This window comes from Pipistrellus hanaki (genome assembly GCF_964339955.1).
Source record: "Pipistrellus hanaki genome assembly, chromosome: 1".
In the NCBI taxonomy this organism is placed as follows: domain Eukaryota; kingdom Metazoa; phylum Chordata; class Mammalia; order Chiroptera; family Vespertilionidae; genus Pipistrellus; species Pipistrellus hanaki.
The window spans coordinates 35,836,388-35,850,365 of NC_140503.1; the positions used below are offsets into that span (position 1 = coordinate 35,836,388).

The window sequence follows — 13,978 nt, forward strand, 5'->3', positions numbered from 1 at the left end:
TGAATTTTAAAGAGTGGAAGGGAGGGAGAGAGATATATAGAGAGAAACATCAATATGAGAGAGACACACAATTGTTTGTCTCCCATGTGTGCCCCGACCAAGGCCAGGGATGGAGCCTGCAACTGAGGTACACGCCCTTGACCAGAATTGAACCCAGGAGCCTTCAGTCCACAAGCCGATGCTCTACCCACTGAGCCAAACCAGCCAGCGCATCTTTATAGATAATTTTTAAGTCACACACTTCTCTTTTCCAGGCTACCTCCCAGGTTCCCCGGAGTTCCAACCCCATAGAGTTAACTCATGGTGCTTCCTCAAATCCTTCCTGTTTCTCGTCTCAAGAAGATGTGAAATCCAATACAGGTCTCAGCTGGTGTCACAATACACAGGCAATTTTTGTCAGGAAACTTAAACCTTCAATTCAGTCCTCACTTCAGGTTAATGATTAGGATTCACAGGGTGGTGGATCTTACCTTCTCAATTGTGCAGCAATGATGGGCTAAAGGGTTTAGTTAACACTTGTTAACCATACATACTGCAAATTTCTAAATAGGAGGTTCTTTCTGAACTCAGGTCTCTAATACACACTTCTTACAACTCTTCATAGCACTCCTCTTCTAAAAGGGAAGGATGGCAACCCCAGCGACATCTCCTTTACTTAGCAAAATTAACTTGTCAACTGACAACTGCACTCATTCTCAAGATGAAGCACCGGGGACATATTTCTGTTTGGCCTTGACTCTGGGTTAGAGTGAATGAAATCACTCTGAAAAGTTGGTGCTGGCCTCTGGCATTGCCCTCTGCATCAATTATTTCTTGTTGGTTTTTTCCACCACCCCCCCACCCCCCTGAAGTCGAACAACTTTGATGACTTAGATTTTTTTTTCTCAACTATGACCCAAAGACAAAAAATGCCCTGAGAGGCAGTTCTCATCAATTCCTGGGCTCTCAAGGAGCAACCGAGATGAAAAAGCAGTGAGAGAAGCCTTAGGAAGTTGAAACGAGTGCCTTTCATTCTCGGAGAATGTGCAGTGACTTTGGGTTTTGTCTTGCATCTCAATACTGGTATTCAGCCAGGCCAGCAGAGGTTAACTGAGGGAACTGATGTGCACCGGGAGTCCAGCGATCTGCTGGGAGGTATGTGTTCAGACCAGCTATGCCCCAAATGGCACAATCTCCTCTTCCTGCGGGGGAAATACTATTAGCCTGTGCAGACCATTAATTCTTTTAAATCACTACTCAAAGGAAACCGAGGTCAATTTAAAACATGCAAATAGCATTTTAAACAAGGGAAACAAAGACATCAGTCAGATCTATTTACTCCAGCACAGCGTGGTAGGAAACATGCTTAGTTTCGGGAGTTCTGTTGACCGGCCTGGCCTTTGGCCACGGCACTTGGGGGAAGATGCCTTAGAAGGGAGGAGGAACTTTGTCCTTTGTAGTACACAGAAGGGAAATGAAATCTGAGACCTGAGGGAATCCCATCTCAATAACTGTCCTGCGTTATTGAAGGTGGTTAGAGGGGAGAAATATTGTGCAGCTTACGCCAGTCTCAGCTAAGACCAGTCAGAACATGCTTTTTGTGCAAGTGTTGAGGTGTGACCTGGTGCTTCTGCTCATTAATTATTTGAATTTAGTTGATTTGTAACTAGACTGGACAACAGACAGTCAACCGTTCTATTATTCCCCAAGCACACCCTGGTTGGACAGAGGGAAGGAGGAAAGGAAAACATAAGCAGACACAGGCTCTTTTGAGACCTTGGCCAATTGTTCCACTTCTAAGAGACGCTACCGATTCCTCCCTAGCATCCTAAAACTTAGTGAGCGTACCTAGGTTATACCTTTTTCCCGATGCTCTACCTTGCCCTTATTTTCCCTGTGGTTATCCGCTTGTCTTCCATTTCCTACTGGACCCTGAAGGCAAGACCCTAGCCTTACTCACCATGCAACCCTGGCCAGAACCTGACAATTCCGACTGGGAAGGTTTAGGTATGGGTCCAAATAAGCTCTGTCTTGGCCTTGAACTTCAAGTTCCACCCAGGGCACCTTTTCAGGGAATGGTCCCTGGAGCACGTACCTGAGCCTCCAGCTGGCACTCGGTGAGGGCCATCATCTCCTCGTAGGTCATTTGGGAGAACAGCGCAGCATACTTGTGAAGGCGGAGGCTCTTTAACCAAGCTGGAACATCTGTGGTGCAAGATGCGCAGGAGGTGGGGAGAGACATTGAGAGGGCATGGGAAGAGATGACAAAAGGTGCGGGGATAAAGAAAGAAAAAGAGGGTGATGGTCAGAGGGAAAAAAGAAAAAAACAACTTTGTTTAATTTTGGCAGCAAATTATGGGCTTAGAAGTCTGGGTCTAGCCCTGATCTTCTCAGTCTAGCCCCACTGACTCACTTATTCCACTTTAGACCAAGGGATTGCTAACTTGGGGTCCATGGGCTTCAGGGCATATAAGAATTCCCTAAAATTATATCCCAATCTGTGAAAATATGGGTCGTTTTCTGGCAGAGAAACATCCATAGCTTCTGTAAGATTTCCAAAAAGGAAATGACCCCCTCCTCCCCGCCCCCCCCCCCCCCGAAAACTGGCAACTGCTTTAGCCAGACTACTTCATTACTGATTTGGAAAGAAATGATTTAAAATGTTAAAGCTACGTTTGATGAGGCTTCGTCCTCAAGATAAATTTCTCTTGAGGTTCAGTGCAGATCTCCACATGCTATTTCTTCCACTTCTCCAATGAGAGGAAAACCAGGAAGCTAAGACACCCCATCACCACCAGGGATGGAGCTGTTTTCATTCTTAGCCTGATCACTCTCCTTCCTTCCTATACTCCCGTGGGAAAAGGGCATACTGAACTCCAAACTAGTATGTGTTTGTGTGTGTGTGTGTGTGTGTGTGTGTGTGTGTGTGTACACGCACACTGCCCATTTTTTCAAGCCATGGGATGCATCTGGATGCCTCTGACATTTTCCTTGAATGTCAAGCACTTATACATCAGGATTTGAAAGGTCCCAAGATTGGTTAGATCATAGGATAATGGAAATTCCTAAACACATTCAAATTAAGCCCCAACTTCGGAATTCTAGAATTAGGAGAATTAATAGTAACTATTGAAAGTCCACAGGAGAATTATCACCTTGCTACAACCAGAACAAATTTAGAAGTCTCTAGAATAATCTTCTCCGACCCCTGACTCAGACAGATGGCAAGATGAAGTCATTAATTCTAGATCACCAAGTGTGGTGAAATGGGAAGAGGACCAGGTCTCCTGAGCCCCAGCTTTTCCTACATTGTATCAACTTCATGTAAAACGAGGACCAAACAGCCTATCAGTGGGAGGGCTGAGTAAACAGTGACTGCAAAGTACTCTGAAATGCTGAAGCACTGGTGAAAGTTATTCATGCTTTCTACAACATACTATCCATTTCTAACCATGCTGATCGCAAGACACTGTCTATTGCTAAGTGCTTTGTTCTGAGGCACTGACAGAGAGCACAAACACTCCAAAATAAGTGAAAACTTTCCAGTTTTTCAATGTTTAAAGCAGGTAACTGGGGTTGATTAAAGAGGCCTGGCCTACTCTGAAATCAGGCCCTGCCTCCTAAACTTAGGAAATGAGAATATGGGATGACCTCCTAAAACTCAAAGATATAGGCGGGGAGGGTAGTCTGGTGAGGTAATCGTTTGTTTTGCAGTAATAGGAAGGTCAAGGATGGAGAATTTCTGGAGAATTGGGTATCCAATGGCATTTTAAGAACAGATTCAGTCATCTCAGGCAAGAAATTACTTGATTCTGTGCTTGGAGCCCTTCATTTTACTGTGACAAGTGGAGTCTCTCTGGGATCATCATTAACCACAAAAAGACAGGTCTTCCTCAGGCACATAGTACCAACCCCTTACATCCTCCTCAACTCAAACTGAGACTGGATCAAGAGTCCAGGACATGCCAGCCCAGAAAGTGCTTTCCTCCTGCGACATCCCGGAGCTATTTTTCAGATTTTATTTTCACCGTGTTTTTGTTGCAGTTAAAACGATGCTCATAGTTCTGCAGAGTGAGCAGCAAATAATCACAGCACCAGCTTTTAGGCCAATGACATGTTACCGCATTGTTACCAGGGTTCATGATTGCTGCTTACATCATTGAAAAGCCCCAAGTCGCTGCTTAGAAAACTCAATGATCGTGACTCAAAGGAGTCTGGGTAACCCTATGCCACATTTGAGCATAATTCACCACAAAAGAATATGGAGCAACTTCATGGGCCAAATTTTCACTGGGTGCCCTATAGCTTAATCATGCAAAATCCACTTATGATCAAACAAACAAAATACAGAGCTACTAAATCACGTTGAAAACTGGGTGCTTTATAAGCCAAGGTGACAATGTAATGTTTTGAGTCAGGGAGATTGAGGTACAATTCTTGGGCAAGACTCAGTTCAACCAGAGCTAGTCCCTTTCCATAAAAGTATTTGACAGCAGAATCCCCTTGGTTAGAAGAAAGAAAGAGCCTGCCTTACTCCTATTGTCAAAATCCAGGTCACTGGGAGCTCCTTTTCTAGAAGACGTTCCTACACAACTTCAGAGCATGGAGACGTAGGCCTTCCTGAAGCCTTATTTCTGGATATGTTTGTGGGAAGGGTAAGCTCTTCTTGGCTCTAGTTTCCGGAGCAGGTACATGTGACTCTGCTTGTGCAGCAAGCACCTCAGTGCCTTGCTCAGTGCTGGGCGCTAAAACAGCTCTCCCTCCCTGCAAAGTGAATTGATGAACAAAGAGGAAATCCCAGTTCTCAAGAACATAGCCTACTAACCTTCATTTGCTGGTTGGCGGCAAGGCACCTTCCTTTGCCAAGGATGAAAACAAAACACCATTAAAAGGAAAACAAACCAGAGAACAGAGTGCCCTCCCTGTTTGATTCCTCCCAAGCGAGGAATTCATTCCAATACTTGGATGCTAGGTTCCGTAAGACGTTGGTCAGAAATGAATTCTAACTAAAAGCTCAGGTCCTTGCTCATGGTCCAGATGCCACATGGTTACATGCAAAGCTGAGAACCACCTAGCATAACCTCAGACCTTCCTTTTTCATTCTGCAAAGCTGGAACTATGATTGGTAGACACAGAGAAGTGGGGAGAAGCAGGAGCTGATGTGTAATTGAAGGAGTACATGCCTCCTGGCCTCCCATTTCTGGCTGGCACACTGCCATTTAAGCTTCATCTAGGCTACTTCTGATGGACACTCTAGCCTAGTCCTAGACTAGGAAGTCACTCCCTTATGCAGTGTGAGAAAAGCAGCCTGAGTTCTAATTAGAACCCAGCTTCTGGGTGAGCTGTTGTACACACCACAGAGCCTCTCTGTGGCTGAGTCATCCAAACTCTACAAGGGAATAGAAGTCAGCGTAATTGGAAACTTCGTCCCGTTGGTAAAGATTAGCAGGTAAATACAGAGCATATAAAAGATGGGTGTAGCATTATTATCAAAAATGAGAAGATAGACTGCAGAAAGATCTAGAAGGAGCTTCTAGATCTTTCTGCAGTGAGAGAAAGGAGTGAGAGAAATATGTTTTGTTATGTGCTGGGATGACTTCTTTGCCAGGTGTGGGCATCCTGATATTTGCTCACTCCACATTTATTGAATGCCTTCTATGGAGGCCAAGCTCTGTGAAGAAAACATGTCCTTGCCATCAAGGAACTTTTAACCTAGAAAGAAACAATTATAATAGTTGCAGAACAAATGCTAAATCTACTCAACATTCTAAGGGGAGTGGAACTGGGCTTGGGGAGTGAGGGATAGCTACACAGTAGCAGTAAAACTGGACTCACTGGGCAGACCGTATTGAGGAAGCCATCACGGGAAGTCAGAACAGCGTATAAATAAAGAGCATGTCTAAGAGAGCCTTTGGGGTCGAGCACATGTTTGGGTGAATGACAGAGAACAGCTAGACACAAGGCAGGTCAAATAGCCAGGGGTCAGATGACTGAGATCTGTAATGCTGAAACAGAGAGGGTAGACTTCATCTTATGTGTGATGAGAAGCTGCTGAAATCGAGCAGCAGAGGCTTAGTCAGATGAATATGTTAGAAAGATGACGATTGTCAATGGAGAGGCATTACTGGAGGATTCTGAGAATGGAGTCCAGGAGATGAGTCCAAGCCCTTGGAGATAGCTGGGGAGGGCAGTGGCAGAGAAGGAAAGGGAGTGAATTGATAATCCTTGAAGATAAGGAAAGAGTAGGGAGTCAGAGTGAGAAAGGAGCCTGATCAGAATGGTTTCTTTGATTCAGGTTTGGAGAGATAGACAGAGAAGACAGAAAATTCAGGGGAGCAGCAGGCTTAGGGTGAGAAGAGGGAGATGGTGAACTCCACTTTAGATCAGTTGAGTGCCATTGCCTTTGGCTCAGTAGGTGGAGATGTCAACTGCTCTGAAGAAAGGTTGGAGTCAGACAACCATTTTCCTCATCAGTAGGACATGACGGTTATGTGAAAATGGGTGAGGTCACTTAGGGAAAGAGCATCAAGTGAGAATAGGAGGGTGGTGGTGGGGGAGTCCTGGCAGTGCCAGACTTTTAGGGGAAGGTGTGTGAAGAGAAGCCCATGAAGAAAACAGAAGATAAGACCAAAGGGCAGGAGGTTTCTGGGATAAAGCACCACCATCCATGTGCAGACACTGGGCCCCTGTACCACAGTGTCCATCCTTTGTGAAGCTCCTTCTAGATCTTTCTGCAGTCTATCTTCTCATTTTTTATAATAATGCTACATCCATCTTTTATCGATATATGCTCTGTATTTACCTGCTAATCTTTACCAACGGGACGAAGTTTCCAATTACGCTGACTTCTATTCCCTTGTAGAGTTTGGATGACTCAGCCACAGAGAGGCTCTGTGGTGTGTACAACAGCTCACCCAGAAGCTGGGTTCTCATTAGAACTCAGGCTGCTTTTCTCAGATGCCTGCTGTGGGAATGGCTGCAAATACCAGTCAGGTCAACAGGCCATGTTGCCTCACCAACAAGGAGGCCTCACAAGAGAGAGAAGGATGGCATCGATATTGCTGAAAGGCCCACTATGGGAACCCAGGCATCCCTGGAAGAGAGGAACATGAACAGCCTTGTCTTCCAGATGAGGCCTCACCTGGGGTGGGCCTGGTACCTGAAGATGGAAGAGAAATTCCCATTAGGGAACCAGGCTAATCTCAGACAACTCTCTTCCAAGATATGACAGCATCCTTGGTCTTTGAGGGAGAGAAGAAGAAAGCTGCCAACTGAGGGGTAACAAGGGCCTAACTCTTCAGCGTTGAGAACACGCCTTTCTAAAATGAAGAGAAGTCTGGCAACACCATCAAGATTACTGAAGACTGTATTTTTGGCCAGAGCAGAACAAGGAGCCCAATTCTGTCCCTGCTTCCGAGCAAAGGAAAGAAGGCGCCTTGATTTCTGGTCCCTGTGGAGCTGTACGCGTGCTCCTTGACCCTGGAACGTGTCCACACTGGCCTCTGGGAGGGGCTCCATGCTCATGGGGAGCCTGCGTAGGACTTGGAAGGCACAGAGATGGTCTACTTTGGGGTAAAAGACTCACTTACAAGGGTTCGATACAAACAGGAGGGACCAAAGTTCTCCTGGCAGCTTTCATGAGCTATGATGTTCATAGGTTCTCACAGAGCCAACTTTGCATCATTAAATAGCAGTTGGGTTCCGTGTCAAAAGCTGCCCTCTGCGTGCTTGCATTGTCCTTACAGCACGACACATACTTGGTCAGGAATGCTGCCTGTAAGTCTCAGGACCTTAGAATGTGGGAGAGTCTTGGATTTGCTTTTCAAAGGCATCAGGGCTCTCAGCCTGTGTGAAAGAGGTAGCATAAGACCTATCTGTGCAGGTCATATTTTGGCATTAGAGAATAGAGAAAGTAAAGCAAATTTACTAAATCCTGGCCTCTAAGTTACATGAATTCAAGTGCCTAGAAAGTCAACATTCAGAAAATAGTGACTCGTTTCCATGACAGCCATGCTGAAAAGCGTCCCAGCCAAACGTGTGGAGCTATAGTGCTCCCTCTCCGGCACTCCCCTTTATGACCCTCAGACGTGCTGTGTTCCCAGCCTTCTCACAAAGGCTCCTGACGGTTTCCTTTTTCTTAATAATTCTCAATAATTTTTCTAATTTCATTCTCAGGCAGGCAGAGGTTCAAAAGGAAAAAAACTCAAAACCATGAAGCAGCTATTTCAGAATAGGCAATATATTTCCTTCACTATCGAGAAAAATATGTTTACATAATTTTTATCTAAAAAAAAAACTCCTTAGAAAAGGCAAACCGAGCATATTTCCACAGTCACTGTTCTACTCCACTCTTAATTGCTATTTCTATCAAGGTTACTACTGGAGCCAAGCCTCCTTTCTGACCTTTATCATGTCTGAATCCAAACCACATGACAGTTTCAGTTACCTCTATATTTTTGTCTTAATATAATACCTCACATCATAGGTGTACCCAGTTAATTTGTAATGGTGAGGCTCATATCAGAAGAAACAGACCTCCAATCTCTATCCCTCTCACCCTGACAACTGCAACGAGAAAGTCTCACTCTTAGGCCCAAAGCTATGGGCTTCACTAGCCAGAAATCTGGAATGAAGTCCCTCAATGAAGTTCAATGCAGATAAGCATAATGTTTAAACTGTGCACGTGAGGAGAGAAGCCAGGGCTCTTTAAAAGGGAGGGCCAGCGAAGGGCATGGTCCACTGTGGTCCTGGCTGGCTCGCCTCCACTGGAATGTTCTACAGGTTCCCACACTCATCCTGTCCCCCACTGTCCCCCCAAACTCTTTCTTCTCCTATATACCCTTTGCTATAGGTGACACCATGGGCTATGCAGATGCCCCAGGCAGAAATGTGGGCATCATCCTAGATTCCTCCACTCCGTCAGTCGACATTCCATTAGTGTACATTCATTTCATCAAGATCCTGTGAACGAACTCCTTCGCATTCTCAATGCCAATTGCCTTGGTCCATATTCCTGTTCCTCCTCAATTACTGAAATTCCTTCCAGCTTTCAGTTGGTCTCCAAGTCCAGAATCCCCTGTCTCCTTCTCCCTCTCATTTATCCTCCACGCTGCTGCGAGGGTCCTATTTCTAGTATGCAAATGTAAGCAGATCATTCTGCTGCTGAAATTCCTTCAACAGCTTCTACCAACTTCAGGACACAAAATCCTTCAGGAAGCCTAGCATCTGGCTCTTCCCTCTACAGACCCCTTTCCCACGTGTCCTTAACACTCAAGCTATCAGACCTATTTGACCAAGTTGTCTCAGGCTCTCCCATTTGCTGTTCCCTCTGCCCTTCCCTCACCTCCTATACTTGGCTGACCTCTGATCATACTTGGGGACTCAGCTCCAGGCCTCTTCTCCTCTGGGAACTGTCCTTGACTTCTTGGTACCAACCCTGGTCCAGAGCAAGTCTCCAAGACAAGAAGTTTTCACAGCTGTGCACCCGCATCATGAATGTTTGTTTCTCGGGTGGTAGTGAATCGCTTGAGGCAGGAATAATCTCTTCTGCCTTTGTCTCCCCAACACCTAGTCCAAAGCCTCCTTCAGGGGGTACCGGTACTCAAAAAAGCCAACTGACTTGAATGAGGACAAAACAAACCTATCAATCCATCTTTCTTTCCTTCTCTCTGATCCCATGTCACATGGACACATCACCCATCAACAGCCCTGTGGTCTTTGGGTAAGTCTTCAGTTGTTGAGTCTCTACATTTCTGAGAACACGCTGCTAATATGAGGGCGAATGTGCTTATTCTACCACAAATAGACTTCTCTTCCACATTTTCTCTTCTTTCTAGGAAAACATGGACATGTCTTCTTTTCCCCTCTTGGCCACCCATGGGCTTTGCAATGAGAGAGAAGAGGTGAGAGAGAAGGTTCCACTCACGTGATGCTGAGGAAAAGGGGGATATTATTGAGTACTGACTCAGAGTCAAGACTTGTTCCCCTGGGAGAAGCCACTGTGACGTTTTTTTTGTAAAGAACAAGGGCAACTGAATTTAGAAACCACAACCAGCATATTTAGTCCAAACAAGTAAAAGCAGCAGCCTCCCCAGTGAATGCCAAAGGGGGAAGCTTTCCTATTCCCATTCAGGATCTCACTTCTGGCCATTAATCTCTAGATGAGTAGATGATCCCATTCTTCCCGTGGCCTGAGGCATTCCTCCGAGATCCCTGCCCCAAGGGCCAGCCAATCGTGCTTTGGAGCTGACTTAAACCCTCAGGATGGGTATTTACTATAAAAGGAAAAACAAATCCAAGCCAGCAGATGATGCTAATCCTCTGAGAGCAGGAGCTGGTCTACTTGGGAGAGAATTTAGTGAGAATCCCTGGCAGGGAGAGCTGACGTGGAGACAAAAAAAGGGTGAGATCGATGTTTATGAAAAAATGAAAAGAGTAAGAATGCTGGGCGGTGAGCTTTATTTCACACTTTTGACCCGAGAGGCACATTCCTCAGGGACAATTCATAGCCAAATCTGGCTGCTCTGTCTAGATGAAAAGGGAGAAACGGATGAACGCAGTGTTTCAGCAAGGTACGCACAAGCTGTTGGCAAGAACGATGAATTCACACTAAATTAAACTCAATTACGGTGACTTTTTATTCTTTCCCCAAGGTGCGGGGTGAGGGCTGACATGTGTCCCCTGGAGATTTGGAACTCCTCCAAATTCTACTATAGCTTCCTTGTTGTTCCCGTAAATGGGGCGTTTAAAAATTAGAAAAACAGCAATTAGCTGATGGCGTCCCGAGGTGGACCAGCGAGCAGCGGGAAAGGGCTGACCCTCCCGCCAAAGGGCCTGGTCACAAGAAAAAAGAGCTGTGAATCCGCGAGGAATTGCTGGCTCTTTTTAAAAGCACTTCATCAGATTTCATATTTCATTTCTCAGAAAGGAGGAATTACATTTGGAAATTTAAACCAGCATCTGCTCTTGGACCTGGGACTCCAATGACACCCTCCTGGGCCAGGCCTGTTCAGGCCGCTTCTCCGGCGCTGTCCCAGGAGGCCATCCCAGCGGTGGCCACCCCGAGGACCTGTCCAGGCAAGGCTGGGGGAGGGGCCCTCGGGTTTCACAAACACTGGCCCCCAACTGGGGAATGCTGCTGTTTTCGGACATGGACGTTTCTACTGAGGATATACTTTTCCCTCAAATAGAATCCTTCCTTATCACTCACGTTCTGTCCTTCAAATATGTGTTGCCCTTTGGTTTGCTAAGGGCCTTATCCTGTAAACCCCAATCCAACTCTTTGGGAGGAGAGCAGCTCAATGGTCAGCAGGTGGTGGGCACACAGGGAACAGAGTGCCCCAGGCCCCAGTAGCCCTCAGCCCGATAAAGAAAATCTTGGATGTCAGATCTTTTTTTGATGGAAGAAGATCCAAGGAGACAATTCTCATCAATTCTAAAGGAAGGCACTGAAGAAGCATACACAGGCTATGGGAGAGGCCTGGAACTCTGGAATATTTTGGCTTTTATTCTAGAACAGGGATAGGACATGGATGCAATTTTTCTTTCATTTATGTCTCTTCAAAAACATGCTCGCTCTACTAATTTCTCAGCTCAACATGCCAGCAGGCCACGAGCAAGCACACCTTTGACTACTCTGAGAGAATGTCTAAGGTGTGCAAAAGGCTTCCAGAAGAAGAAAAAAAGAAAAAAAAGAAAAGAAGGGGGAGTAAAGGGAAGAAGGAAAGAAAAGCAAACAAACCCCCCGTACAAAACGGAGGGACCAGCATTCCTCTCGGGGAGAGGTCTGCAGCCTGGTGGACGGCCTTCCCCCGGACCTTCCTTGCCCTTCAATACAAAGGCAAGGCCTTTACTTCTCACAATCACCAGCTAGGACCACACATGCGACTGCTTGGAAACATACCCTCCGGTCATGCCACTTCGCCTGGAAAAGTCTGGTCCAGAGCCGCGGCTGCCTCTGCCCGCCTTGGCCCCTCAGGCACTTCGCTGCCCCAGGGAGCACTGCCCTGCTGGCTAACCCGAAGCATGGCCCGGCCTCACCTGCGACCTGTCCCCGGGGGCTCAGCTGCGTGAGCACAAAACCATGTAGCATGAGTTCAGAAATGGATTTTACTACATCTCTGAAATGATGGCACATTTCCCTGAGAACGGTGTGTGAGAGAGAGGACACCTATCCCCTTCGTGCCTAAACGAGCCATCGTAAACACCTTTTCAGGGAGCCTGTAAACGCGTTTAAAGACCCACTGGTATCCGTACAGGAAAACATCAGGACACGCCCGCGTGCTCTGGACACTCAGCCCAGGGCCCGCCGGGGATGGGATGGGCAGTGCTTCCCTTTCATCCCATTTTCGGTCTGGTGCTCCCTCACAGCTGGCACCTTTCTGGGTAGTTGTGGGTATCTTTCTGTGCCAGGCTTCTGCACAGAGCCTCCTGTGTCTACACGGACCCTTTTCAAGGGAAAGATCAGAAACAGCAAAACCTCAGGACTATGAATGCCAGCAGAGGCAGCGTTCTCAGCGCCTCCCCCGTCCCCGGCCTCCGAGGCCCAGACACACGACTAGTGACTGCGTCTGCCTCCTCAATTGTTATTAGTGTGTCTCTGATGAGCATCTTTCCCCGAGGACTTCCGCATCCTTGAATAGCTGGTGTTTAGAAATACAGAACACATGAATCCTCTTTGAACCTATCGTGGGTAATTTGGAGATCTTTATCTCCTGATGAGTCTTTTCAGAGGAGGGTAGGTTTAGCGGGCAATGTAGGAACATTTGTTTATGCTGCACAAAAGGTCTGTATCAATCTGTATGCAAACCTATTATCGGGCTTAAAAAACACTGTCCAATTCCCAGTGATATTTCGCTATCCCTTCAACAGAAGCAGAGAAGAGGGTTGAAAGGCTCCTTTGGATATCAAAGGAAAAGGAGAGAGAGAGGAAGCACGGCTACAGCTCTGCATTGAGAGAGGTTGGGGGAAAAAAAAAAGACCCTATGGTTTGTTTTGCTAAATGGTTGAAGGCTCCCTGGCTATGGCAACACATGGCCAAGAAGGTAGAAGGCTGGAGCGGCTCAGCATCTTTACAGACAGGGCAGGCTGAGCAACGCGCGTGCAAGCAGTAGATCCTACCAGCGTTGGCTGTGACTCATTTGCTTGTCTGCAAGCCACTGCCTTGAAAAGTTTAATTCATTAAAAAGGGCGCTGACCTCTCTCGCTCTGGTCTTGCTTCCCGGGTTTTGGCAAGAAGCCCTGGAGGGGGGATCGGAGCCCTTTCCTCCGTGGTCAACCCAGGACGGGAGCTCTACCTTAGAGGAGCCCAACACACGGGGCTGGGGAGGGCGTGGGCTCCTTCTCTCTGGCTGACTCCCTCTCCTCTTACCCTCTGACTCCGGATAAAGGGGGGGGGGGGCCTCTATCGCGGTTATTTCTCATTCCGTCACTCACCTTTCATACCACTACCTTCTTCTTGGAATGTGTTACGAGCAGTGGTCTGATCTTCTAAGTGTTCACTCCCACCACTTCCTGAAGAGGCTACACTGCTTTGTGGAGACAGGGGGGCATGATCGGATGGGAGGCACTGGGGTCCTCTAGCTCGCAAGTCCTCATGAGACATCCATCCATGTCCTAGAGGCTGGTTTGGCACACTCGTGGGTGGGGTAAGGGACACAGATCGTTTCAAAGGGCTGTGGTGTGCCTGGCCTGAGAGAACTGGAAAATAAAAATGAAATGAAATAGGTTATTGCCCCCCCTTGAGTCTGGGCCGCAGAAGAACCCACAACACCCCTGAGAGAAGCCGCTAGCTGTCTCACAACTCCGTCAGCGGTCACAGAGGCTGCCGGCCTGGCCGGGCCCTTCCCCTGGGGGTGGATATCAGGGTCCCGCCTGGACCTCTTGGGGGGTTGGGTCTCTCCAGGGAGGCTGCACCTACAGCGCCCACATCTGTGACCTTAGCCTTTAGGGGCTGGACTCTAGAAATCAGGATTCATAGGAGTCAAGCCATTCATTAGGA

At 47.1% G+C, this 13,978-nt stretch overlaps 1 protein-coding gene across 4 annotated transcripts in view; it reads right to left on the reverse strand.

Moving 5' to 3' along the window:
• Nucleotides 1–13,978, reverse strand: part of SAMD4A (sterile alpha motif domain containing 4A) — a 219,185-nt gene that overhangs the window by 37,469 nt on the left and 167,738 nt on the right. For 3 of the 4 annotated variants that reach the window (XM_084877671.1, XM_084877673.1, XM_084877672.1), the window contains exons 4-5: nucleotides 13,414–13,677; nucleotides 2,075–2,184 (exon numbers count right to left, since the gene is read on the reverse strand). In XM_084877671.1, the coding sequence (XP_084733797.1) occupies nucleotides 2,075–2,184; nucleotides 13,414–13,677 (374 nt within the window). The remainder of the gene's footprint in view (nucleotides 1–2,074; nucleotides 2,185–13,413; nucleotides 13,678–13,978) is intronic. The other variant, XM_084877674.1, reaches the window with a different exon arrangement.